The sequence below is a fragment of the Paroedura picta genome, chromosome 14, assembly GCF_049243985.1.
Source record: "Paroedura picta isolate Pp20150507F chromosome 14, Ppicta_v3.0, whole genome shotgun sequence".
Classification (NCBI taxonomy): domain Eukaryota; kingdom Metazoa; phylum Chordata; class Lepidosauria; order Squamata; family Gekkonidae; genus Paroedura; species Paroedura picta.
Window position 1 is genome coordinate 5,215,212 of NC_135382.1, and position 26,130 is coordinate 5,241,341.

Consider the following 26,130-nt stretch of genomic DNA (forward strand, 5'->3'; position numbering starts at 1 on the left):
CTCGCTCTCACCCCCGAGCTTCCGGAGACGTGATTGCCATTTTTTTCCCTTAGACCGGCGAAAGCAACGAATGCGCGAGGCTTCTCCAGCTAAAATCCCTCCACAGAAGTGCTTAACAGTAAAACAAAGCTCCCTAATAGTGTCTTTAAAGTTCCCAAACACAATATAGCCCCCTGTTCGACACTGGCCGTAATTTCGGCCACAAATCGCGCCCATGGGGTAGGGGGTCTTTCTGAGACAATGAATGAACACATATTCGTTGCTACTGTTGTTTTCAGCTTTTTAAAAGAAGCGTTTTTAAAGGGAAAGGGGCTTTTTGGGAGCACGAACACATCAGTTTATTGGCTGTTCTGTTAGATTGACAGTCAGGGGCAGGAAGAAGCGTGGAAAAATATTGCTTCCTTTGTTGCGATTCCAGCGAGACCGGAAACCTGTGGGGAATGAATACAACACTACTGGGACTTCAATATTCCACTAAAATTAAAGGTATGTGGAATGACGAAATTCCACTATTTAATATAGCGTTTCTGCATACTGAAAACATTCAGCAAAATTGGTCCTTGTGCGGAAAGCCCCCCAGATCTCACAAAGCTCTCAGCCCCACTTCACTCACAGGTGGTTGTTAGGGGAGAGGAAGAAAAGGCAATTTTAAATTGCTTAGAGACATCTGAGGTCTGTTGGGTGACTCAGGGCCATTCCCAGTTCTCTCGGAGCTCTCATAGCCCCACTGTCAGGATTGTAGAATCTCTGTCATAAATTAGCCTGAGTTCCTCCATGTCAGTTATACTGCTTAATTGAACCTGGCGCCTGCTAGCCCCGGCCTTGTAGTTTGTAGCAATAAAATAGAATAGTGATGTTATTCTAACCTTATCTTGTTATGGGCACACAGGGTTGTTGTCAATTCTCTCAAGGATGGGAGTGTGGAATCCTGTTGTTGTTTCACATATGTCTTTTCTCACTAACCCCCCTCCTTGGGAACTGTCAAGTTTTGGGCGGGAGAAATGTATTGATAAGCTGAGGCAAATCTGGCTTCGAGTCAGATTTGACTTTCAGTCCAATGCGTATAGTGCTAATCAATAAAACTATTGAATAAGTTTTGTTGTGAGTTTCCTGTGCGTCTGACATCAAGTCAAATCTGACAACTCCTTTCACCTGCAAAATGCAGGGCGAGGGACATACTTTTTCTGAGCAGGGAGAGGGCCTGGATTGGGACCTCTCCCAGGGCGACGGCGCGAGTGCCGGCCCGCACAGCTCGGGCATGATGCGGGCAATCTCGGGGACAACCCCGGGGCCCGAGGAATTTTTGGAACGACACGTCACCCAGCGCAGGCGATTGTCAAAATACGACCGCCCTACTGGGGATGAGAGGTGGCCGGAGCACCTGGGACTGCCTAGCTACGCGCTGGAGCCTGTGGGTGAGACACAGGACTTGCAGTACAAGCTGGACAGGGTGACTAACTGGCTGCAGGATCTTTCGGGTCGGTTGGATCCGGAGGAGAAGCGCTGAACGCAACGCCTGCTGAAGGAAGTGCGTGGTGGTGGTGCGCACGATACCAGCCTGCGACGAGTGAGTGGTGGGCTTGCACTGCGGGAGCACGGCATGGCGGACACGCAAGCGGCAGCGGATGCTGAGGCGTTGGCCAGGGCCAGGGCGCAGCTGGAAATCGAGGCGGAGGCAGAGGCTCGAGCGAGAGAGCAACGCGAACAAGAAGGCGAGGGCGAGGAGCGAGAGGACGAAGGCGGCGCGGGCGGCGATGGAGCCGGAGGAGACGGCGCGGACGGAGGCGAGGACGCAGCGGCGGCGGCAGCAGCGGCGGCGGCGGCGGACGTTGCGGGAGCCGAGGCGGCGGCGGCAGCAGCGGCGCGCGAAGCGGCGCGAGCGGCAGCGCGAGCAGCAGAGGCAGCCCGGGTGGCGGAACGAGCAAGAGTGGCGGCGGGGAGAGGACGAGGCATCGGCCGCGGTGCAAGACCCCCAGCACCGGCCCCGGCACCGGCGGATTGGGGCCCGGGGCGCCTACCAGCCCACCTCCGGGGTGTGGAGATGCGGAGCACCTATAAATTCAAGGCTAAGTTTTCCGGAGACCCCTCCGATTTTCCTACGTTTCTGGTGCACCTCCAGGCCTACATGATGGAAATGGGGTTCACTTTCCAGGATGATGCTGAGAAAGTGCGTTTCGTGGGCCAAGCCCTAGAAGGCAAAGCAGCCAAGTGGTTTGTGGACTTGTACCGCTATCACCCCCAAGCCATTCGTGACTACAACCATTTCATGAGAGCCCTGCGCCAGATGTACGTGGAACCGTTCGAGCGAGAGACCGCGGAGAAGAAACTCAGGGCTCACCGACAAGGGAAGTTGTCAGTGGTCGAGTACGCCAGGGAATTTAAAGAGCTGGCTTCCTCGGTGCCGGACTGGACGGAGCCCCAACGTGTGCTGTCGTTTGTGGGGGGCCTCAATCCTACTCTGGCAGACAAATGCCTCCTCCTGGAAGACCCGCTTACAGTCGAAGGTTGGGTCCAATTGGCTGGGGAGATGGAAAATCGATTGGAGCGAGCTTCGATGGTGCAAGTCCTGGCAGGCAAAACCGTGGCGAAAACTTCCACCCCGGCGAAAACCAAGCCCCGAGCCAAGTTGGAGCCGTCTGAGCGCACCCGGCGCATGGAAAAAGGGCTGTGCTTGGGTTGTGGCCAAGCGGGGCACTTTCTCGCAAACTGCCCCTCAAAAGCAACAGCGACCCCGAGGGCCGTGAGCAGCGCCCCACCGAAAGCCCAGCCTGCCAAGAAAACCACTCCCAAGAAAAGTGCCAAGTCTCTCCTGGTGCCAGTGGCTGCCGTGCCAGCAGTGGACGACTCGGAGGAGGGAAGCGGGCTGGAGGACGAGGATCAAGCCGAGGAGCAGTCGGGAAACGAGGACGGTCTGCTGTAAAGGCGCCCCGCCAGCAGGCCGCCAACAGGGGCAAACGCGTGGTGAGTGATTCCCCCTTACTACTCCTACCTGCCAAGCTCTCCAACCCCAAGTCGGGGAAAACAGTGGGAGTCCGGTGCATCGTGGACTCAGGGTGCACCCAATCCCTAGTGAGCCCGGCACTGGCCGAGACTTTGGGGGTGGGAAAGGTGCCGCTGAGGGAACCCTTGCCCATCACCCAATTGGATGGGAAATGTGCTCCCGGAGGGGAGGCCACGGCGAAAACGCGCCCAATGGACTTGGACATAAAAAAACATTGGGAGCAAATCCAGCCTTTGGTAGCCCCTCATTCTGCCTTCCCTTGTGTGTTAGGGTTGGATTGGCTGAAGGAACATGACCCCCTAGTGAAGTGGAAAGAAGGGACCGTGGACTTTACCTCTCCCGCCTGCGAGCAGCACGCACGGCCGCGGGATTCCCCACTGACGGGGGTTGTGGCCGCTTTGGGATCGGGGGGGACAGCGCTCCCTCCTGAGTATCGAGACTTTGCTGATGTGTTCGCGGAGGTAGAGTGCAACCAACTGCCCCCCCACCGTAAAACTGACTGTGCCATTGAATTAAAGAAAGGGGAACCACTCCCCAAAGCCAAACTTTATTCCATGAGCCCCCGGGAAATGGCGGAGCTTAGGGAATTTTTGGATAAGAACTTGGCGAGGGGTTTTATTAGACCGGCCACATCTTCATTGGCGGCCCCGGTCCTTTTTGTAAAAAAGAAGGACGGTTCGCTACGTTTGTGTACTGACTACCGTGGGTTGAATGCGGTCTCCACCTGCAATGCCTACCCGCTCCCCCTGATAAAAGACTTGTTGGGCCACTTGGGGAAGGCACGAATTTTTACGAAATTGGATTTGAGGGAAGCCTATTACCGAGTTCGGATCAAGAAGGGGCACGAATATCTAACGGCTTTTAACACCCCCCTGGGGCAATTTGAGTACACCGTAATGCCGTTCGGCCTCGCCGGCGCTCCGGGCGTGTTCATGAATATGATTAATGAAATTATGCATGATTTATTGTACCAAGGGGTGTTGGTTTACATTGATGATATTCTTGTGTATTCTGAGAATGTTGAGAGTCATGCTGATCTGGTACGCGAAGTGCTCAACCGCTTGCGAAAGCACCAATTGTTTGCTAAACTGTCTAAATGTGAGTTCCACCGCGATGCGGTGGAGTTTCTGGGGTTCCGTGTCTCCCAAGCGGGGATTGAGATGGACCCTGGCAAGGTGCGTGACTTGCTGGCTTGGGAACCTCCCCGCACCAGGAGGCAACTGCAAAGTTTCCTAGGGTTCGCTAATTTTTACAGGACTTTCATCCCCAATTTTGCCAAAGTGGCGCTGCCCCTCACTGACTTGTTGAAAACCAAACAAGGGGGAAAAACGGCGAGCCGCCCGGGGACGCCCCTTCTGTGGACTCCCCCCTGTCAAAACGCATTCGACAAACTAAAGTTATTGTTTACGTCCGAACCCGTACTGGCCCATGCTGACCCTTCTAAGCAATTTACTGTACAAGTAGACTCCTCGGACGTAGCAATGGGGGCCGTGATCCTCCAAGAGGGGGAGGACGGAAAGTTACACCCGCTGGCCTATCTGTCAAAGAAATTCTCGGGGGCAGAGCGAAATTGGGCAATTTGGGAAAAAGAGGCGGCTGCAGTAAAATTGGCCCTTTCCACCTGGAGGCATTGGCTAGAAGGATCCGCGATCCCATTTGTAGTCTGGACGGATCATAAAAACCTTCAGGCACTTAAGCAGCCCCGATCGCTTTCCGCCAAGCAAATGAGATGGGCAGAGTTTTTCGCCCGTTTCAACTTCTCCCTAAAGCATCTGCCGGGTAAAATGAACTTTTTGGCAGATGCATTATCACGCCTGCCCCAGTACAACAGCAAACGAGACCCATTGGTGGACACCGTTTTCACCCCCGCCCAACTAGGGATGGCCGCCGTGACGCGCAGCCACGTAAAGACTGATACGCCCATTCCAGGGGGCTGGGTCCAGAAGGAGATGTCACAAGATCCGGAGTTTTGCTCCCTCCGCCCTGATCTGACTGAGAAGGGGGGGCTCTTTTTTAAGGGTGAGAGACTCTTTGTTCCTGTTGCGGCCAGGGGAAAAGTTTTGAAACTTTGCCACGACGCAAAAACTGCTGGACACTTTGGTTTTGTAAAAACTCTGCACCTAGTCAGGAGACAATATTGGTGGCCGTCCCTGCGCAAAGATGTGGAGAAATATGTGCAGGGATGCCCTATTTGTATTGCCTCAAAACCGGTTGGAGGCAAGAAAAAGGGGCTATTGCAACCACAGCCCACCCCCTCTCGTCCATGGACAGATGTCACTATGGACTTTATTACGGACCTCCCTCCCAGCCATGGGAACACCGTTATATGGGTGGTAGTGGATGCTTTTTCCAAACAGGCTCACTTCATTCCCTGCACGGGGGTGCCTTCAGCACCAAAATTGGCTTCTCTTTTCATTGAACACGTGGTACGTCTGCACGGGATCCCGACACGTGTCCTGACGGATCGGGGCCCCCAGTTCGTTTCTAAGTTTTGGAGGGAACTCCTGAGACTTTTGGGGGTGGAGCAAGCCCTCACTTCAGGCTATCACCCTGAATCAAATGGCCAGACCGAAAGGGTAAACCAAATCCTGGAACAGTACTTACGTTGTTTCATCAATCACCAGCAGGACAATTGGGTCTCTTTACTACCGATGGCTGAATTTGCCTACAACAATGGGGTTCACGCCTCAACTGGGGTATCACCTTTCAAAGTAGTGTATGGGACTGATTTAGCAACAGCCCCCACCTGGGAGCTCCACTCCACTGAGGCTCCTGACATAAATAAATGGGCAGCCACCATCAGTACAGGTTGGCCAGAAATTGTAGCTAGCCTCAAGGAGGCAAAACAAGCCTATAAAGCTCAAGCGGATAAGAAAAGAGTACCTGCACCTGACTGGAAAGTAGGAGACCTGGCCTATTTGTCTACTAAGAACCTGAGGTGCCAACAGAAGTCAAAGAAACTTGGCCCTAAATACGTGGGGCCATTTAAAGTGATAAAACTGATTAATACTGTGACTGTTGAGCTAGCTTTACCAAAGACTTATAGGAATGTGCATCCGGTTTTTCATTCCAGCCTGCTGCGGAGAGCTCCGGTCCCTGACGAGTGGCACCCTCCTCCAGACCAGCCTGTGCCAATTTTCATCGATAAAGACACCCACTATGAAGTCAACCAAATTTTAGACTCTCGTTTGCACAAGGGTCGCCTTCAATATCTGGTCGATTGGAAAGATTTCCCCTCAGGGGACAAAGAGTGGGTGGAGGCAAGGAATGTGAAGGCACCCCGCCTCCTCCGGGCTTTCCATCGAGCATTCCCGGATTGTCCTCGCCCGGTAGATGCCGGCTAGATGGAGGAGTGAAGTTAGTTTTAATGCGGAGGGATGTCAGGATTGTAGAATCTCTGTCATAAATTAGCCTGAGTTCCTCCATGTCAGTTATACTGCTTAATTGAACCTGGCGCCTGCTAGCCCCGGCCTTGTAGTTTGTAGCAATAAAATAGAATAGTGATGTTATTCTAACCTTATCTTGTTATGGGCACACAGGGTTGTTGTCAATTCTCTCAAGGATGGGAGTGTGGAATCCTGTTGTTGTTTCACATATGTCTTTTCTCACTAACCCCCCTCCTTGGGAACTGTCAAGTTTTGGGCGGGAGAAATGTATTGATAAGCTGAGGCAAATCTGGCTTCGAGTCAGATTTGACTTTCAGTCCAATGCGTATAGTGCTAATCAATAAAACTATTGAATAAGTTTTGTTGTGAGTTTCCTGTGCGTCTGACACCCACATCCCTCACAGGTTGTCTACTGTGGGGAGATGAAGGGGAAATGTGTTTGTTAACAGCTTTGTGATACCTTTTGGTAGTAAACAGTGGTGTACAAAAATCCATCTTCTAAGTGGCAACAGTGAAAGAAGCATGTGGGCACATAACTTTATTTCAACAGTAACAAAATGGAGACAGAAGGAGTATGGCCACAGAACTGGGAGGAATTGGTTGCCATGTAATCTCCCCCTAAGAATAGTCTCCAGTCTGATTTTCCCTTCACATATCTGAAGACATGGCTCTGGAAAGCTCATCTGTAACCACTGTGCCACAATTCCCAAAGGTCAGTCCACTCCTACACTCAACTAACATTCCAAACCACAGGTTCTTGACAGCCATGGCCCCATTTGGCACCACACCACCACAGCTCCCCACATAACGCACATATTGAACCTCATGCCCTTACAGACTGGACAACTCCTCCCCTTCCTCTTCCCACTGCCAAGCTCTATCTTAATCACTCTCTTCCTTTCTACCTCCCTCTCTGTTATTTTCCTCCTGCCCCCTGCTAGCGCCCGTTGTATCAGCTACAACGGGCTTTAATTCTAGTGGTAAAATAATATCTTCATGGCTGGGCGACTGTTTAGCTCAGTTGGCCAGGGAGGCTCATCACTGGCCCAGGCCAAGTTCCTCTGCTTTTGGAGTTTATTATAAAGAGTCACGAACAGGACAAGAAGTTCTGTGGCAGAGCAGATTGCCTCTCCTCAGAGAAAGAACATTAGGCCTGGAGAAAGAGTTCAAAAGATGCATGATCCTGGGAGTTGCCAGGCCATGCAACCAGCATTGGGTTCACAGGTGGGGACGATGGGGGAGATGGAAAAAAAATTTCACAGTCAGAGTAGTTCAGCAGTGGAATTGGCTGCCTAAGGAGGTGGTGAGCTCCCCCTCACTGGCAGTCTTCAAGCCAAGGTTGGATACACACTTTTCTTGGATGCTTTAGGATGCTTAGGGCTAATCCTGCGTTGAGCAGGGGGTTGGACTAGATGGCCTGTATGGCCCCTTCCATCTCTATGAATCTATGATTCTGTCATATACATCTCTTCTGGTGAAAAGCCAGAAGTAACCTAAGGGAGCTCTAGGAACCTTGTGATTCCTAGAGCTACCCTGTGTCACTTCCCAGTTTTCCCCAGACGTGATGTAGCAGCACATGCCACACGGGTGGAGTTTTGAAAATTTTTCTCTCACCACTGCTTGGAGCAATGGTGGGCAACAAGAGCAGGGGGGCAAGAAAGCCCCCACCTCCACCTGGGGGATAGTAAACTTAGTGATACTAGTTTAGATTTTCCAGGCAGGATGGGAAGCTTCCATGCGAGTTACTACAGGTGTTCTGAGGCCTTTAGAGAAGAAGCCTCCTTGAGCAAGTGCTGGAAAAGACGAGCAGAAATCCTGGGAGTTAAAAGGAGGGAGAAGCTCTGTCAAAAGGGATTTGGGCCCTGCAGAAGAGCCATCTTTCTATTCCTTTATTGCAAAGTACATGTGGTCTAGGCAAACAAGACTTCTCTTTGGTGATATACCTGCTTTGTACATACATGCACCTCAGACACAATGCAGATCTTCAAACATGCAGAGGCACACGTGAACCCAAAGTCAGCGATGCTGGCAAATAAAGAAGACTTCTAAAAATCGTTTGGCCTTATGATGCCTTTAAAGACATGCTAGCTTTGTTTGGATTTAAAATTGGCAGCAGCCTAAGTTGCTCATTTTTGCACCATATGCAGTGCCAAGCTGCACTGGCACAAGCAACAGAACATTTTGCCAAGAACCCACTGTGAGCAGATCTATTAAAAATAAGAAATCTTCATTACCTGATGGCAGATAATCAAGCAAACTGGCAGGCCTTTTCAGGTCACCTGTTCTTCCTGCTCTGGGTAGTTTGAATCCAGATTTAGAAAACTAACAGTATTGTTTCATACACTTTATCATTTTCTACCTCTTTCAGCTCAGTGATAAAGCCCAAAAGTAAAACTACACTGGGTTGGGTGGAACGGTTGGAAGTCTTCCAACCATAGTGTAGCATCAAGTATAGTGTCTTAGCTCCTGGCAGGTGATGTTTCTGAAGATAGCTGGAGAAGTTTACTGAATGACTTCTCTTGATAGCTAACATATTTTATGAAGGCACAGTTACTAGCCATTACTCTCTGACATGCGCATTTGGATGAGATCTAGCAAGATAACATTTGAGAGTTGAACTATAGCCAGAAATTGAGAAGGTTTTCACAATAACTCTGTGAAGGAGGTTGGGTTGAGAGAGTGGGACTGACATTACGTTACCCAGGGAGTTTCATGCAGGGTTGACAGCCCTAGGTTGGAAAATGCCTGGAGACTTTGGGGGTGGAACCAGAAGTGGGTGGGATTTGGGGCAGGGAGGGACCTCAGTGGAGTATAATACTAGGGAGTCCACCCTCCAAAGCAGCCATTTTCTCCAGGGGAGGTGATCTTTGTCTTCTCCTTCTTCTGTTCTGACAGAGCAGTAATATCAGGGCTCTCTCAGCCTCACCTCCCTCACATGGTGTCTGTTGTGGGGAGAGGAAAGGGAAGGTACTTTGAGACTCCTCTTGGTCCAGAAAAGCAGCATATAAGAACAAACTCTTCTTCTTCTGAATGGCTTTGGATAAGTTAGTGCATTAGCCTGCTAATCCTCTCTTTCCTTACCAAATTCTTTCGGTTCTCAATAAAGCTGTTTATACTTTAAGCAGCCAATGCATGTTTAAACCAACAAAACTTTGCATCTTTAAACCAACAAAACTAATGTTGGTTGCTGGACAGAAGAAGAAGAAGAAGAAGAAGAAGAAGAAGAAGAAGAAGAAGAAGAAGAGTTGGTTCTTATATGCTGCTTTTCCCTACCCGAAGGAGGCTCAAAGCGGCTTACAGTTGCCTTCCCTTTCCTCTCCCCACAACAGACACCCTGTGAGGTGGGTGAGGCAGAGAGAGCCCTGATATCACTGCCCGGTCAGAACAGTTTTATCAGTGCTGTGGCAAGCCCAAGGTCACCCAGCTGGTTGCATGTGGGGGAGTGCAGAATCGAACCTGGCATGCCAGATTAGAAGTCCGCACTCCTAACCACTACACCAAACTGGCTCTCTCTACTACACCAAACTGGCTCTCTCTCTCAGGAAAAGCTTGGTTTCCTGAATCTGTGGTTGGCTACTGTTGTTATCTCCTGATCTCCAAGGAACCTGACTGGCAAACCTTTTGTACTCTGATACCCATCATGACTACCAGCCTCATCCCACTAATTGCATACTGATAAGAATTTTCTTGGAGGAAAGAAATTAATGACCATCTGATTTCCTTCCAGTTGTTCTATGATCGTTTAATCAATCCATGTCTCGTTTAATGTCTCTTTCCTTTGTCTTTTCATCTAGAACCTGGCTTGAAAGTGGATGAGCTAGGATGGCAACTTATTATGTAAATCATTATTTATTATGCACGCTTGTTTTATCACCACCTCATTGTGTCCTCCCCATATTTATCAGCTTCAGACACATGCTGGGTAGAGAAAGAGCTGCATTCATCAGTTCAAGCAGCTCCCTTTTTTTGACTTGCAGGAGGGTATTTGTCCCAATAAGATGCGACACCAGGAGTTGGCATTTAATATGGCCACAGCTTTATTTTCCTCCAGCACAAAGAAGGAAGCCTGACCCGCAGCCATCCGGCTGCAACAACATAGGGTCCAGTGGCATCTTGGCACCCACCCTCTTCCCAGCCGGGCACCTCTCGCCACTTAGATCTCCTCACATGGGAAGTGGACTAAATGGAGCCAATCGATGCCCAGCTCATTGGGGTACACTGGTCATTTGGCTGTGGGCCCCAGGTCTCCCAACCATGTAAGCCGTGCTCATTATCCAGCATTTCTCTTACTGAGACCCCCTCCTTCAGGAAGTCCAGTATGCAAACTGGGCTCGCTGCCAACCGTTTCCCTGACATTTTCTGTCAGCGCCATCGTTGTCTTCCTAATTTGGGGGGATAGCTTTTACACATGCAACGTGAAAATTATTGGCTCTACTGGAGGAAAGGTACAGGGATTAGAGAAATGCTTGAACACGCTGCAATATTTAAAGGATGGTGAAGAGTTTGTGGACAGAACTCATAAAGCACTCTTGAGAGAGCAAGTGCAGGAGGAGGGAAAGTTAACAAAACAAACACTGGAGCACCGAACACAGGAGGGTATTAAATGGAAGGCTGTTATGCATAGGAGTAGAAGAATAAGGAGAAGCTCTGCCCCATTGATGCTCAGCAATCATTTTAAGGATCTGCCAGAAGATGTTGATTCAGGAACAGAGGAGCATGAGCAATTCTCCATGAAGAGCAAGCCCCCACGAAGACCAGGAAACAAATCAATGGCCCCCACAGGTAAGAGTTCTAGGACTTCTCCCGCACACATCACACAAAGGCCAAGAAAAACTTCACAGGCCCCTGTAGGTGGGAGTTCTAGGTCTGCTCCCAAGAGTACAAAGAAACTGGTACTGGGGATTCCCTGCTGAGAGGCATAGAGGCCAAAGTATGTAACCAGACTTGTTGTCTCAAAAGGTTTGCTGCCTACCTGGTGCATGCATCAAAGATATCACAGAACGGATGGACAGGCTCCTCAAACCCACAGATCATTATCCCTTCCTTCTCATTGATGTCCGAAAAAATAATACTGCCCAGCATAGCATGGAACATATTAAGAAAGACTTTGTGGATCTGGGACAAAAGTAAAAGGAACTGGGAATGCAAGTTGTGTTTTCATCAGTCCTTCCTGTAAGTGGCTGTAAGGGAGAGAAAATTATGCAAGTTAACGACTGGCTACGTCACTCGTGTTGTCACTGGTGTCATCAGGAAATCCAATTCTGGATCATGGTCTACGATGTCAACATGAGGGGCTACTATCAGGAGACGGTGTGCAACTCATAAGGGATGGGGAAAGTATTTTGGGGAGAACCCTTGCACACCTGGGTGTAAACTGCACGGAACTTTTATTCCAATCCCAGGTCGATTCAGTCCCTGCCGTCAACACAGAATGTGATTTCTGTTTTGATTTGAGGCGATTTAAATTTTCCTTCTGCAGCAAGAAGGATTGATCCAGAGTGACCCTACCTTTATTGTGCGATAGCTTAGAGTGCTTTTAAACCTCAGGGCCATTCCGCACAAACTTAAAAGTGGCTATTTGGTTGCCGTTTCTGAAATCGCTACTTAAAGTAGCAAAAATTGTCCATTACGCACAGCTGCGGTTTTTGCGGAATTTGTCACTTTCACTTTGCGGTATTTGCGTTACCCACAGGTTTCCGGTCTCGGTCTTCTCTCCACAAAGGAGGCCCCTTTTTAGCGCTTCTGGCTTCCCGTGGCCATCAATCAAACAGCTGGGACACGTTTGACCTCCACCCACAAACCGCAATCGGAAGGGTTCCCATTATTTTTTTTAAAAACCCAAAAAACATGTAGCAACGAATCATCGATATATCATTGGCGCAGTTGGACAGGGTTTCCAATGTTTCCTATGAAAAAAAGGTTTTATGAGGGAAACCTGTACCCCACCCACAATACACACCCACAGATTACCTGCCTATGTGTACCTAAGCAAACATGTGGTCGGCCTCACTTTTTGTTCTCCTAGTCTCGTAGCCATCGCACAGCTAAACATAGCAATGGAGAAGATTATTCTTGTGTTAATCATAGAATCATAGAATCAAAGAGTTGGAAGGGGCCATACAGGCCATCTAGTCCAACCCCCTGCTCAACGCAGGACTAGCCCTAAGCATCCTAAAGCATCCAAGAAAAGTGTGTATCCAACCTTTGCTTGAAGACTTCCAGTGAGGGGGAGCTCACCACCTCCTTAGGCAGCCTATTCCACTGCTGAACTACTCTGACTGTAAAAAACTTTTTCCTGATATCTAGCTTATATCGTTGTTGTTATGTGCGAAGTCGTGTCCGACCCATCGCGACCCCATGGACAATGATCCTCCAGGCCTTCCTGTCCTCTACCATTCCCTGGAGTCCTTTTAAGTTTGCACCTACTGCTTCAGTGACTCCCTCCATCCACCTCATTCTCTGTCGTCCCCTTCTTCTTTTGCCCTCGATCACTCCCAGCATTAGGCTCTTCTCCAGGGAGTCCTTCCTTCTCATGAGGTGGCCAAAGTATTTGAGTTTCATCTTCAGGATCTGGCCTTCTAAAGAGCAGTCAGGGCTGATCTCCTCTAGGACTGACCGGTTTGTTCGCCTTGCAGTCCAAGGGACTCGCAAGAGTCTTCTCCAGCACCAGAGTTCAAAAGCCTCAATTCTTTGACGCTCGGCCTTCCTTATGGTCCAACTTTCGCAGCCATACATTGCAACTGGGAATACCATAGCCTTGACTAAACGCACTTTTGTTGGTAGGGTGATGTCTCTGCTTTTTAGGATGCTGTCTAGATTTGCCATAGCTTTCCTCCCTAGGAGCAAGCGTCTTTTAATTTCTTTGCTGCAGTCCCCATCTGCAGTGATCTTGGAGCCGAGGAAAATAAAATCTGTCACTATCTCCATTTCTTCCCCATCTATTTGCCAGGAATTGAGAGGGCCGGATGCCATGATCTTTGTTTTCTTGATGTTGAGTTTCAAGCCAACTTTTGCACTCTCCTCCTTCACCCGCATCAACAGGCTCTTTAGTTCCTCTTCACTTTCTGCCATTAGAGTGGTATCATCTGCATATCTGAGGTTGTTGATATTTCTCCCTGCAATCTTGATCCCAATTTGTGACTCCTCTAATCCCGCCTTTCTCATGATGTGCTCCGCATACAAGTTAAATAGGCAAGGCGACAGTATACAGCCTTGCCGAACTCCTTTCTCAATTTTGAACCAATCCGTGATTCCATGTTCAGTTCTCACTGTTGCTTCTTGACCTGCATATAAATTTCTCAAGAGACAAATAAGATGCTCTGGTATTCCCATCTCTTTAAGAACTTGCCACAATTTGTTGTGCTCCACACAATCAAAGGCTTTAGCATAGTCAATGAAGCAGAAGTAGATGTTCTTCTGGTACTCCCTAGCTTTCTCCATGATCCAGCGTATGTTGGCAATTTGATCTCTAGTTCCTCTACCTCTTCGAAATCCTGCCTGTACTTCTGGAAGTTCTCGGTCCACATATTGCTGGAGCCTAGCTTGTAGCATTTTGAGCATAACTTTGCTAGCATGAGAAATGAGTGCAATGGTGCGGTAGTTTGAACATTCTTTGGCATTGCCCTTCTTTGGGATTGGAATGTAAACTGACCTTTTCCAATCCTGTGGCCATTGCTGAGTTTTCCAAATTTGCTGGCATATTGAGTGTAGCACTTTTACTGCATCGTCCTTTAAGACGTTGTACTTGAACCTTAAACCCATTACTGTGTGTCCTCTCCTCTGCAGCCAGCAGAAACAGCATCCTGCCCTCCTCCAAGTGACAACCCTTCAAATACTTAAAGAGGGCTATCATGTCCCCTCTCAACCTCCTTTTCTCCAGGCTGAACATTCCCAAGTCCCTCAACCTATCTTCATAGGGCTTGGTCCCTTGGCCCCAGATCATCTTCGTCGCTCTCCTCTGTACCCTTTCAATTTTATCGACGTCCTTCTTGAAGTGAGGCCTCCAGAACTGCACACAGTACTCCAGGTGTGGTCTGACCAGTGCCGTATACAATGGGACTATGACATCTTGTGATTTTGATGTGATGCCTCTGTTGATACAGCCCAAAATGGCATTTGCCTTTTTTACCGCTGCATCACACTGCCTGCTCATGTTTAGTTTACAATCCACAAGAACCCCAAGGTCTCGTTCACACACAGTGCTACCAAGAAGCGTATCCCCCATCCAGTAGGCATGCTTTTCATTTTTCTGACCCAGATGCAGAACTTTACACTTATCTTTATTAAATTGCATCTTGTTCTCATTTGCAGTCCTTCAACCTATCCATCAGAACATCATGGGGAACCTTGTCAAAAGCTTTACTAAAATCCAAGTAAATGACATCAACCGAATTTCCCCGATCCAGCAAACCTGTTACTTGGTCAAAAAAGGAAACTAGGTTGGTCTGGCAGGACCTGTTGGAGACAAATCCATGCTGACTTCCTTGGATCACCAAATTGTCCTCCAGATGTTTGCAGATCGCTCCCTTTAATATCTGCTCCATTATCTTCCCCACAACAGAGGTCAGACTCACTGACCTGTAGTTACCTGGGTCATCCTTCCTCCCTTTTTTGAAGATCGGAATAACGTTTGCTCTTTTCCACTCCCCTAGGACATCTCCAGTCCTTAAAGAGGTTCTGAAGATGATGGACAAGGGCTGTGCAAGTTCTCTGGAAAGTTCTTTGAGTACTCTCGGGTGCATTTCATCCGGACCAGGGGATTTGAACTCATCCAGTGCAGCTAAATGCCTCTCGACAACCTCTCTATCCATGTTAACCTGCCACCCAGACACTATCCTTTGGCTACGGCCATCTCTAGATGTCCCTGAACACTTTGACCTGTGGGAAAAAACAGATGTAAAATAGGCACTAAGCCTTTCTGCTTTCTCTGCATCTTTAGTTAGAGTTTGTCCATCCGCACCCAACATTGGGCCTATTGCCTCCTTTACTTTACGTTTGCTCCTCACATAACTGAAAAATCTTTTCTTGTTACAATGGGCTTCCCTGGCCAATCTTACCTCACTCTCAGCTTTGGCCTTTCTGATGATTGATCTACAGTGCCTAGTAACCTGTAGGTACTCTTCCTTAGAGCTCTGTCCTTCCCTCCATTTCCTGAACATTTTCCTTTTCTTTTTTAGTTCCTCTTGAAGTTCTCTGTTCACCCAAATAGGCTTCTTAGAGCTCCTGCAGTGTTTTCGTCTTTCTGGGATGGTCATTGATTGAGCATGCAATAGCTATTGTTTGACTAGCGCCCACCCTTCACATGCTCCCTTCCCTTCCAGCATTCTCGTCCATGGTATGACACTCATCATGTCTCTGAGTTTATTAAAGTTTGCCCTACGAAAATCCAACATCCACGTCTGGCTACAAGCTTCCTTGGCTCCCCATCTCAAAAGGAATTCTATGAGAACATGATCACTTCCCCCTAGGGTCCTCACCTCCTTCACCTCATCCACCAACTCTTGCCTGTTGGTCAGTATTAAGTCCAGTATGGCTGAACCTCTTGTGGGTTCATCTACCATTTGATAAATGAAATTGTCAGCCAGGCAGGTCAGAAAGTTGCATGACTGAGGACGCTTTGCAGAGTTTGTTTCCCAGCACACATCTGGGAAATTGAAGTTACCCATGATGACAAGGTCCTGCTGTATCCACATCCTCTCGTTGGTCAGGCGGTCGGTAGCAGACACCAACCACCACACTGTTTGTTTTCCCCTCGCTTACTTTCACCCAGATGCTTTCCACTGTAGATATGCTCTCCTTCACTAGAATTTCCTGACAGGTCAGCCCTTTCCTCACATACAGTGCCACTCCTCCACCTCTTGGATCTATTCTGTTTTTTCTGAACAGTTCATATCCATCCACCATTACATTCCAGTCATGAGAATCATTCCACCAAGTTTCTGTGATGCCTACTAGATCATACCTTTCCATCAGCATGAGAAGTTCCAGCTCTTCCTTTTTATTGCCCATGCTTCGGGCTTTAGTATAAAGACATCGGAATCCTTTTACTTTTGGTTCCCTAATGTCGGGGACCCGCTTGCTAACTGAAAAACCAGGGTGCCCCTTTGAAGAAAACGTCACGCCAGGCCTGGTGAACGATACAACAGGAACAAGCTTTATTTCAGCAACGTGGAGTCCGCTGGTATGGAGTAAGAGCTTCCACCGAACTCCAGGTGGAAGCTCCCTTTTATACAAAACCCACCTCCTTAGGCTGTATTGCCCCACCCAGTACTTGCGGAGGGAACATGCTGATACAATCATGACTCATGCACATATGCGAGGTTTTCCGGGGTTCCTGATGGCCCATTTTCCTGGAACAAAGGGCCATCTCCGGGCCCTTGTCAAAAGGTGGAGGGGGACATTGAGGTTCTTTAGCGGCCATTGCCACCTCAACGATCGGGTGGGGCGCCCAGCTGCCGGCTTGCCTATGATCACCATGCCCTACCTCCGTGATCGCGGGCGCCTCTGATGGCGGGGTTCGGTCCGGTTCCCCAGCCACCAAGGACCGAACCACGACATTCTGCCCCCCCAAAGGTCCATTCTCCAACCCCCCGGGACGGCCAGGATACCGCTTGTGGAAACGTTCAGTGAGTCGGGGCGCAAGGACGTCCGCTGCCCAGACCCATTCCCGGTCCCCCAAAGCGAAGTCCTTCCATTCCACGAGGTACTGCAACTTCCCCCTGTGGAGTCTAGAGTCCAGGATATCCGCCACCTCGTGGTGCTCCCCCCCCGGCAGGACCTCGGGCGCTGGCGGGGAAAACACGGGGTGCCAAACGTCACCGTCCGGAGTTTTTTTTAGAAGGCTCACGTGAAAGACGGGATGGATGTGCCGGAGGTTCTTGGGGAGCTTGAGCTTGACCGAAACTTCGTTGATCGGGGCCAAGACCTCGAAAGGCCCCAAAAACCGAGGGCCTAGCTTCTTGCTGGGCAAATTCAACCGTAGGTTCCGGGTGGAAAGGTAAACTCGATCCCCCGGTCGGATCTCTTCAGCTGGTCGTCTCTTCCGGTCGGCGTCCTCTTTCTGCGCTGCCTTGACTTTGTGGAGCTGCTCCTGCAGCGACTTCCAGCAGCTCCCGGCACGCTTCCCCCACTCGCGAAGGTCGGCCGATTCCCGGGCGGGGACCTCTCCAAGCTCCGGGAAGTGTCTCAGGTCTGTCCCGTAGACGACGGCAAAAGGCGACATCTCCGTGCTGCTGTGGTCTGCGTTGTTGTACGCGAACTCGGCCAGGGGGAGCAGGGGCACCCAGGTGTCTTGATGATAGGAACCGAAACACCGCAAGTACTGCTCCAGTACTTGATTAACCCGCTCGGTCTGCCCGTCCGTCTGGGGGTGGTAAGCGGAGCTCAGCCCTTGCTCGATGTCTAACAGGCGCAGGAAAGCTTGCCAAAACCGGGACACGAATTGTGAGCCCCGATCGGAAATCACCTTGTCCGGCAGCCCGTGCAGTCGGAACACGTGATCCAGGAACATCCGAGCCAACTGTGAGGCACTGGGGACACTGGCGCAAGGAATGAAATGGGCCTGTTTGGAAAATAGATCTACCACCACCCAGATCACCGTTTTCCCCTTGCTGGGAGGCAAGTCTGTTATAAAGTCCATGGAGATCACTGACCACGGCCGGGTCGGGACCTCGAGCGGGTGCAGCAGACCTTTCGGCTTGCCAACCCCCGGCTTGCAGGTCAGGCAGACAGGACAACCACTGACGTAAGCTTTTGTGTCCCGCCGCAGACTGGGCCACCAAAACCGCCGCCGGGCCAACTTCCAGGATTTTACGAAACCGAAGTGCCCGGCGGTCTTAGCATCGTGGCAGAGGCTGAGGGCTTCCCGTCGTAGCCCTTCCGGGACGTAGACAGCCTCCCCCCTCCGCCAGAGACCGGAGTCCAAAATCAAAGAGTCCCGGAGCTCAGCCAGCTCCTCGTCTGTCCCGTAGGCTGCCACTAGGCGGTCTCGGAGCGGGGCGGTCGCCGGGTCGGGCTCCCATTCCTCCCTGGCCCGACGCCTAGTGACGACCCCCCGTCCCAGCTGCTCCTCACCAAACACGGACCTGGTGCAGGGAGCGTACCCCTCCCCATAATGCGGCAGACGGGAGAGGGCGTCCGCGAGGAAATTCTCTTTGCCGGGGATGTGACCAAGCTTGAAATTGTACCGCGAAAAGAACTCCGCCCACCTCATCTGTTTGGCGTTCAGGGATCGCGGTTGCCGGAGCGCCTCCAGATTCTTGTGATCTGTCCAGACCTCGAACGGCTCCTCTGTTTCCTCCAGCCAATGCCGCCATTCGGTGAGGGCGAACTTAATCGCAAACGCCTCCTTCTCCCAGGTAGACCAGTTCCGCTCCGTTTCGGCGAATTTTCGTGAGAGGTAGGCCGCCGGCCTCAGCTGTCCCGCCTTGTCTCGCTGCAGGAGAACCGCCCCGGCTGCTGCGTCGCTGGCGTCGACTTGTACCACCATCGGCTGGGTTGGGTCGACGTGCAGTAGCGTGGGCTCAGACGCGAAAGCTTGCTTGAGGGCCAGGAACGCTGCCTCCGATTTCTCATTCCAGCCGAGCGCTGCGCTGGGCCGCGTGGTGCGAGGACCTCTCCCCTTGGTACCTAGCAAGTCCGTGAGGGGAGCCACTACGGAGGAGTATCTGGGGATGAAGCCTCTAAAAAAGTTAGCAAACCCCAGGAAGCTTTGTAGCTGTTTCCGGGTGCGGGGCCTTTCCCAGGCCAGCACCGCCTGCACCTTCTCGGGGTCCATAGCTATGCCCTGGGCTGAGATGCGGTAGCCCAAATAGTCCAGGGAGGGACGGTAGAATTCGCACTTAGCCAGCTTCACGTATAGGTGGTTTGCCAGCAGGCGCTTTAACACCTCCCTCACCAGGGTCACGTGCTCTTGGGGATCTTGGCTGTAGATCAGGACGTCATCCAAATAAACAACCACCCCCTGAAACAGAAGGTCCTGCAACACCTCATTAATTAGACTCATGAAAACCCCAGGTGCCCCGCTTAAACCGAACGGCATCACTTTAAATTCGAATTGTCCCAATTGACAGTTAAACGCTGTTTTCCACTCATCCCCCTCCCGGATGCGTACCCGGTAGTACGCCTCCCTTAGGTCCAGCTTAGTGAACAGAGTCCCTTTGCCCAGCCGGGCCAGCAAATCCGGGATCAGCGGGAGGGGGTAAGCGTTCCCCGCTGCGATGGCGTTGAGGCCCCGGTAGTCCTGGCACAGCCGTCGGGACCCATCCTTTTTCCGGACGAACAAGACTGGAGCTCCCATGGGACTGGAAGCGGGCCGGATGAAACCTCGGGCCAGATTTTTACCCAAAAACTCCCGGAGGTCCTTGAGCTCACCCTCACTCATCTTGTAGATGCGCCCTTTGGGTAGTACCGCCCCCTCTGGGATGTTGATAGCGCAGTCCGTGCGGCGGTGTGGGGGTAGCTCGTCCGCTTCCCGCTCGCTGAAAACGGCTGCGAGGTCTCGGTACTCTGGCGGGACCTCGGGCTCTGGTATCTCCTGCTGCGCCGCCGCCGCTCCCCTGGGACGCGCCGCCGTCCTCTTGTGGCTGGAATTCTCGTGGGGGACCCGATGCCGTGCACCCACCGTCAAGTCGAACTTCAGGGTCCCCGCCCGCCAGTCCACCACGGGGTTGTGTTCCTTCAGCCAATCCAGGCCCAACACCGCCCGATATCCCGCTACGGGGACCTGGATCAGCCACCGCAGCTCTTGGTGGTCCCCTATGTGGATGGCGATAGGACCCACCTCCTCCCCGAAAGGTCCCCCCTGAATCGGGCTGCCGTCCATCTGGACGAAAACCAGGGGAACCTTCCGAATGCGCTTCGGTAGCCCCAAAGCCCGGGCTATCTGGGGGTGGACCATGCTGTGGTCGCATCCAGAGTCCAAAAGAGCCTCCCCCACCCAACTTAGTCCGTTCTCCGGGTTCCGGAGCTCTAAAATTACCACGTTCGGAGGTCGCGCCTCATGCTGTAGGGGTTTTCCCTCGCACCGCGGGACCTGCTGCCCGGCGCCGTCTACAGCAGGTCCTGGCCGTTTCCCGTCGCCTGGGCGCTTCCCGGTTCGTTGCGGAGGTCCTCCGCCCGGCGTGCCTGCTGGGGGCGTGTCGCACCTCCCCCCTGGGAGAGCCCGCGGTCCTCCCCCCCTTGCCGTTGGCACGCTGCTGCGAAATGTCCTGACCCCCCGCATTTCAGGCACAGACCTTCCCGGCGTCTCCTTTCCCGCTCGGGGTTCGGGGGTCGTTTGGGGCGAGAGTTGTCGGGGCCCGGTCTCGGCGCCTCGGCTGACCCGCCTTTGGCCTCCCGGGGGGGTGCGGCGGCCCAACCCAGGCTGGCTTCCAGCTTGGCGACCACAAAACACCACCCCTCCAGTGTAGACAGATCTTCTTCCGTCCCCTTGATCACGGCCCATTCCCTAAGCTTCGGGTTAAGGCCCTCCCGGAAGTACTCGATTTGGGTCTCCTCGTTCCAGGAGAACACCTTGCCTGCTTCCCTCCGGAAAATGTCTATATAGTCCATAACCCCCCTAGTACCCTGTCGAAGTCCCTTGATCCGACTCTTTGCCTTGTCCTCAGCCTGGGGGTCCTGGAATCGTCGGCGGAGCGCGACCACGAAGTCCTGCAGGTCCCGAGTTGCCGGGTCGCCGCGCTCGGCCAACCCTAGGTACCACTGACCCGCCTTGCCCTGGAGACACGAGGCCACCCCCCAGACCAAGTCCTCGGAGTCCTCATACCGGTCTCCATACCTCCGGGCATGCGTCAGCGCGTGGAGGAGGAACTGCGGGAGGTCGTCCGGCGTCCCGTCGAAACGCGCCTTAAGCTCTGGGGGGGAACGTTTTGGAGAGTAGTCCGACCCCCTCCGGATCCGGGATTCTCGGCGTCCGCCGTCTCGTCCTGCTCCGCTCCACCGGCTACCAACTTGCCCAACGACGCCGTGCCGCTCCCTGCCTTGCACGTCGCTCCTGCGTTGGTCCGGCTCTCGCCGCCCCGTCGGCTCACCCGCTCCCCCGAGATCCTCTGCTGTCTCGCCTCTCCGCTGGCCGTCTCGCCTACTCGGGACTGAAAACTGCTCCGGGTCGGGGTCCGGGGCCCGCTCACCAGTGCCGGGCTCGTCCTCGTCGCTGGAGACGTCCTCACTCGACGCGATCCCCTCCGCCGTTGTATTACCAGTCCCTCCGGGCCCGGCCCGAGCTTGCTCACGGGCTTCAGCTGCCTGCAAGCGCCTGGCCAAGTCCGCCATGGCCCGCCGCAGGTCCTCTAGGGATTCCTCAGGTCCTACCGGGCGAAGCGCCTGCCTCAGCTGGGTGTCCCAGGTTGGGGCCAACCCCCCAGACCTCGGCGCGCTCCCCGCCGTGCTTGGGAACCCCATGGCCCGGCGCCTTCCCTTGGCCGCCGCTGCCGAGGGTCTCGGGGTCCCGGACAGCTGCTCCTGGCCCCCCGATTTTCGGAGGAAATCTCCCGGGGACATTAAACTCATGTTCCCGGGGTTCGTGGGGGTCGAGACCGCCCCGTTGCTTGAAAACGCCATCTCTGGATCCGTCCCGATAAGCGCTCGGATGCGATGCCGACCCTGGAGTTCGGTGGGAAGCTCTTACGATGTCGGGGACCCGCTTGCTAACTGAAAAACCAGGGTGCCCCTTTGAAGAAAACGTCACGCCAGGCCTGGTGAACGATACAACAGGAACAAGCTTTATTTCAGCAACGTGGAGTCCGCTGGTATGGAGTAAGAGCTTCCACCGAACTCCAGGTGGAAGCTCCCTTTTATACAAAACCCACCTCCTTAGGCTGTATTGCCCCACCCAGTACTTGCGGAGGGAACATGCTGATACAATCATGACTCATGCACATATGCGAGGTTTTCCGGGGTTCCTGATGGCCCATTTTCCTGGAACAAAGGGCCATCTCCGGGCCCTTGTCAAAAGGTGGAGGGGGACATTGAGGTTCTTTAGCGGCCATTGCCACCTCAACGATCGGGTGGGGCGCCCAGCTGCCGGCTTGCCTATGATCACCATGCCCTACCTCCGTGATCGCGGGCGCCTCTGATGGCGGGGTTCGGTCCGGTTCCCCAGCCACCAAGGACCGAACCACGACACCTAAGAGCTGGCCTTGCCGGTTGGGCTGCCTCCGATCGTTTTCCTTCCATACGGAGTGTATGTTGATCGTCTCCTTCCCCTAGTGGCTTTAGTTTAAAGCTCTCCTGATGAATCTCCCCAGGTTCCTGCCAAACACATTCTTCCCTAGTTTCGATAAGTGCAGTCCATCAGGTGCTAGTAGGCCTTCCTCAAGAAAGCCTATCCCATGGTCGCAGAAACCAAATCTCTCCTGCCTGCACCAACTATGCAGCCAGTGATTCACCTCCATTATCTTCCTCTCCCGATGCATTCCTCTTCCCTTGACAGGCAAGATTGAAGAGAATACCACTTGTGCCCCCATTTGCTTGAGCTTCCTCCCCAGATCTTGATAGTCTTTTTTAATAGGAGTGATGGTATTCAGGAACATGTCATTCGTTCCCACCTGGACCATCACAAATGGGTAGCGATCCGTAGATTTGAGGAGTTTGGGCAGCCGTTCTGAAACAGCTTTAATTTTCGCCCCTGGCAAGCAACACACCTCTCGGGTTAGGGGGTTGGGCCCAGCCACATGGCGATCCATTCCTCCCTATTGTGGTCAATCTCCTTATCCTCTTCAGGACTGGTTGTATTGTCTTTATTCCAAGTTGCAGAGCTCTGGACTATGAACTCCTCTCCTTTCTTACTTTGGGTCAGAATAATAATTCTGTTTTCTAGTCCCCTAATCTTTTCCTCCAAAAGTCTTACCAGCTTACACTTGGGGCAGCTGTAGTCCATCTTGTCTTCTGGGAGGAAGGCAATCATGTCACACTCACTGCAGATGATGGGATGAATGTCCTGGAGGTCCATTGTAATGTCTAGGCCGTGGAAGTACTGGTCAGCAGCAACTCTCCCCAGTAGCTCTCTCCACATGCTCTCAGTTGTCTGAGCTCAGATCCTAGCAATAGCCCAGCGTGTCTGTGCCACCGTGTCGCGGATGAGGTCTACTTTTTGGGAATACAGACTACATGTGGACAGAAGGAGGAGAAGGGCCATCACTAGAAGGACTGTGATTCACAGCAAATCTCTAACAGCACGCGTGGGGGCTTGGAAATGCTGGCAAGCTCTATCAGAGGTCTGGTTCCCCAGAGAGTTCTGGGGGGACGAAAGATCCACCAACTGGTGGGAAAATTTTGTGATGTCTCGCTGGGATGATGACCCCTGGATTGCAAACTTCAGAATGTCGAGGGAAACTTTTTTTTGAAATTGTGGCCGCATGGAGAGGCAAGTAACTAGCATGCGGTGCCCCATTCCAGTTGCAAAAAGGGTAGCAGCCGCCTTGTGGTACTTGGCCACCCCACAGTACTTCCGGACAGTTGCCCAGCAATTCGGATTAGGAGTCTCCACAGTCGGCGAGTGTCAAGATCAGTCCCTGTTCTCTGCCATGATCTCTGTTTGGTGAACCTGTGTGACTCCATCTTGCCTGTTGCATATTTTGCTTTGTCCTTGTGACCCATGTATTCTCACTGTTCCCATGCCTTGTAGTTGTCTCCTTTGATTTACCTGCTTTGATCCCTGCCTGTTCACACTGCATATTTTCCCCCTCATTGTGAAACATTGTTACAAGGATCCTGCGGTTCCTGCGAAAGGCTTATCAGCTAGCCTGTGGTGCCAGCTTGGCCAGGGCCGCGTTAATTTCAACACCTCTGGCAGGAAGCCTGGGATGGCACCTGGGAGAGGGGGCACCCCCTCCCATGGAAACACTCAAGTTTTGGGCGGGAGAAATATATTGATAAGTACTTGTTGTTCTTGTGTTGGGCAGATTTGACTTCTAACGTTATAGTGACTAGATCTAACTTCCATTTCCATACAAGTTTTGTTGTGAGTTTTGTCAGTGCTTGACAGTAAGTCAAATCTCACAACGCCTTTCTCTCGGCAGGTTGGCCATGCGGAATGATGGCACCTTTTTAAGTGACTACGAGGACGAGGGGGACCTGACCGCTAATGACACCGAGGGCGGCCTTGGGGCGCTGGGCTCCCTCGACCTAGGAGGAGTGTTTGCCCAAGGTAGTTCGACTCTGGCCCCCTTGGGCACATGGACCAAGACCACCACTCAGGTGTTGATGCAGTCCGGGATGGCGAAAACGCTGGGCAGCTTCAGTCCAGCGCCCCAGTTCTTTCTGGAAATGCACGTCACTGAACAGCGCAAGTTGTCCCGGTACGACCGGCCAATGGGACAGGAGTATTGGCCCGAAGTACTGCCGAAGGGGGTTCCGGACTGCGGGACCGCAGTGGCGCTCGAAGTGATGGATCTCAGAGACCAGATGGGCCGCGTGGGAAACTGGCTTACTTCGGTAACCGGTGAATTGGGACCGGAGTCCCAAAGAGCAGTGCGCCGTCTTCTCCGAGAGCTGCAGGTGGCCTCCGCCAGGCCGGGAAGGAGACCGCTTATCGCCTTTCCAGTTCTGCCGCCCTGCGGAGCGCAAGCTGAGGCGACAGGAGCAGTTGGGACTGGGGCTGGAGCCGGGGCTGGAGGGACTGGGGAAGCCGCGGAACCACTGTCCTTGGAAGATGAGGAGCCTCAAGATCCTGAGCCGCGGGCTTGCGCAGAGGGGGGTCAGCAAGGCCCCCGTCCGGGCGGGCAAGGAGCTGGAGCCGGGGATGGCGACCAGGGGCAAGGAGCTGGAGCTGGGTATGGCGACCAGGGCCAAGGAGCTGGAGCCGGGGACGGCGACCAGGGGCAAGGAGCTGGAGCCGGGAACAGTGTGGGATGGAGATGGAGATGCCGAGGCGGCTGCCCCGGCCCCCTGTGCCTGATCGCGACTGGATGGACGCACTGGGGTCAGGTTGCCTCCACAACTAAGAGGAGCGGAGATCAGATGGCTTTATCAATTCAATACTCGCTTCACCAGCGACCCCGAAACCTTCCCGGGATTCCTCGTCCACCTCCAGGCGTACATGATGGACGTGGGATTCACTTTTCAAGATGACGCAGAGCGCATCCGGTTCATGGGTGACTGCATGGATGGAGAGGCGGCCAAGTGGATTATTGATTTGTACCGGTACAACCCCACAGCGGTGCGGAGCTACAATTGTTTCATGCAAGCCATGCGAGAGATGTTCGTGGACCCGTTCAAGCGTGAGACGGCTGAAAATCAGCTGAAGTCGATCAAGCAGGGATCGAAGTCGGTGGCCCAGTACTCCAGAGAATTCAGGAAGTTGGAAGTTGGCTGCCTCGGTGCCCAGCTGGACCGAGCCCCAGCGTGTGCATGCCTTCCACGAGGGGCTGAACAAAAGCCTTGGACGACTCGAGGACGGTGATGGGTTGGGTCCGCCTGGCCGGGGAAGTGGATGCGGCGGAGCAAGCTTGCTGCCGAGAGAAGGGGCTGTGTCTGGGCTGTGGCTAGTCGGGCCACTTCCTTGCCCAGTGCCCTGCCAAGAAGCCACCACTGGCAACAGGGGGCAAATTAGCCAGCGAATCCACCATGTCTACTGGTATGGCGGTCGCCGGTGCTGCAAAACAGAAGGGGGCCACCAAGAAAACCATGCGTTCCCTGTTGGCCCCATTGGGTGGCACCGCGGCTGCGCCCAGTTCCAGTGACAGCGGGATGGGAGAGGAACCTAGCTCCAGCAAGCAGTCAGGAAACGAAGGCGACCTGCTGTGA

The 26,130-nt window shown here is 52.7% G+C and overlaps 1 protein-coding gene across 1 annotated transcript; it reads left to right on the forward strand.

The window, feature by feature from the left end:
• The first annotated feature begins 3,421 nt into the window (after window positions 1-3,421).
• Window positions 3,422-26,130, forward strand: LOC143823989 (uncharacterized). Its single transcript, XM_077310775.1, has 5 exons — window positions 3,422-4,967; window positions 24,405-24,819; window positions 24,929-25,228; window positions 25,418-25,690; window positions 25,894-26,130. Exons 1-5 carry the CDS (start codon window positions 3,556-3,558, stop codon window positions 26,128-26,130), a joined length of 2,637 nt encoding a protein of 878 aa, XP_077166890.1. The 5' UTR covers window positions 3,422-3,555.

What these genes read in the sequence shown, in the direction of transcription:
- LOC143823989 (XM_077310775.1), top strand. Translation starts at nt 3,556, where the DNA reads ATGAGCCCCCGGGAAATGGCGGAGCTTAGGGAATTTTTGGATAAGAAC. An exon ending in TGGGAAACTGGCTTACTTCG is followed by an intron (nt 24,820 to 24,928) that starts GTAACCGGTGAA and finishes TCGCCTTTCCAG; the next exon opens with TTCTGCCGCCCTGCGGAGCG. An exon ending in GAGAATTCAGGAAGTTGGAA is followed by an intron (nt 25,691 to 25,893) that starts GTTGGCTGCCTC and finishes TTCCTTGCCCAG; the next exon opens with TGCCCTGCCAAGAAGCCACC.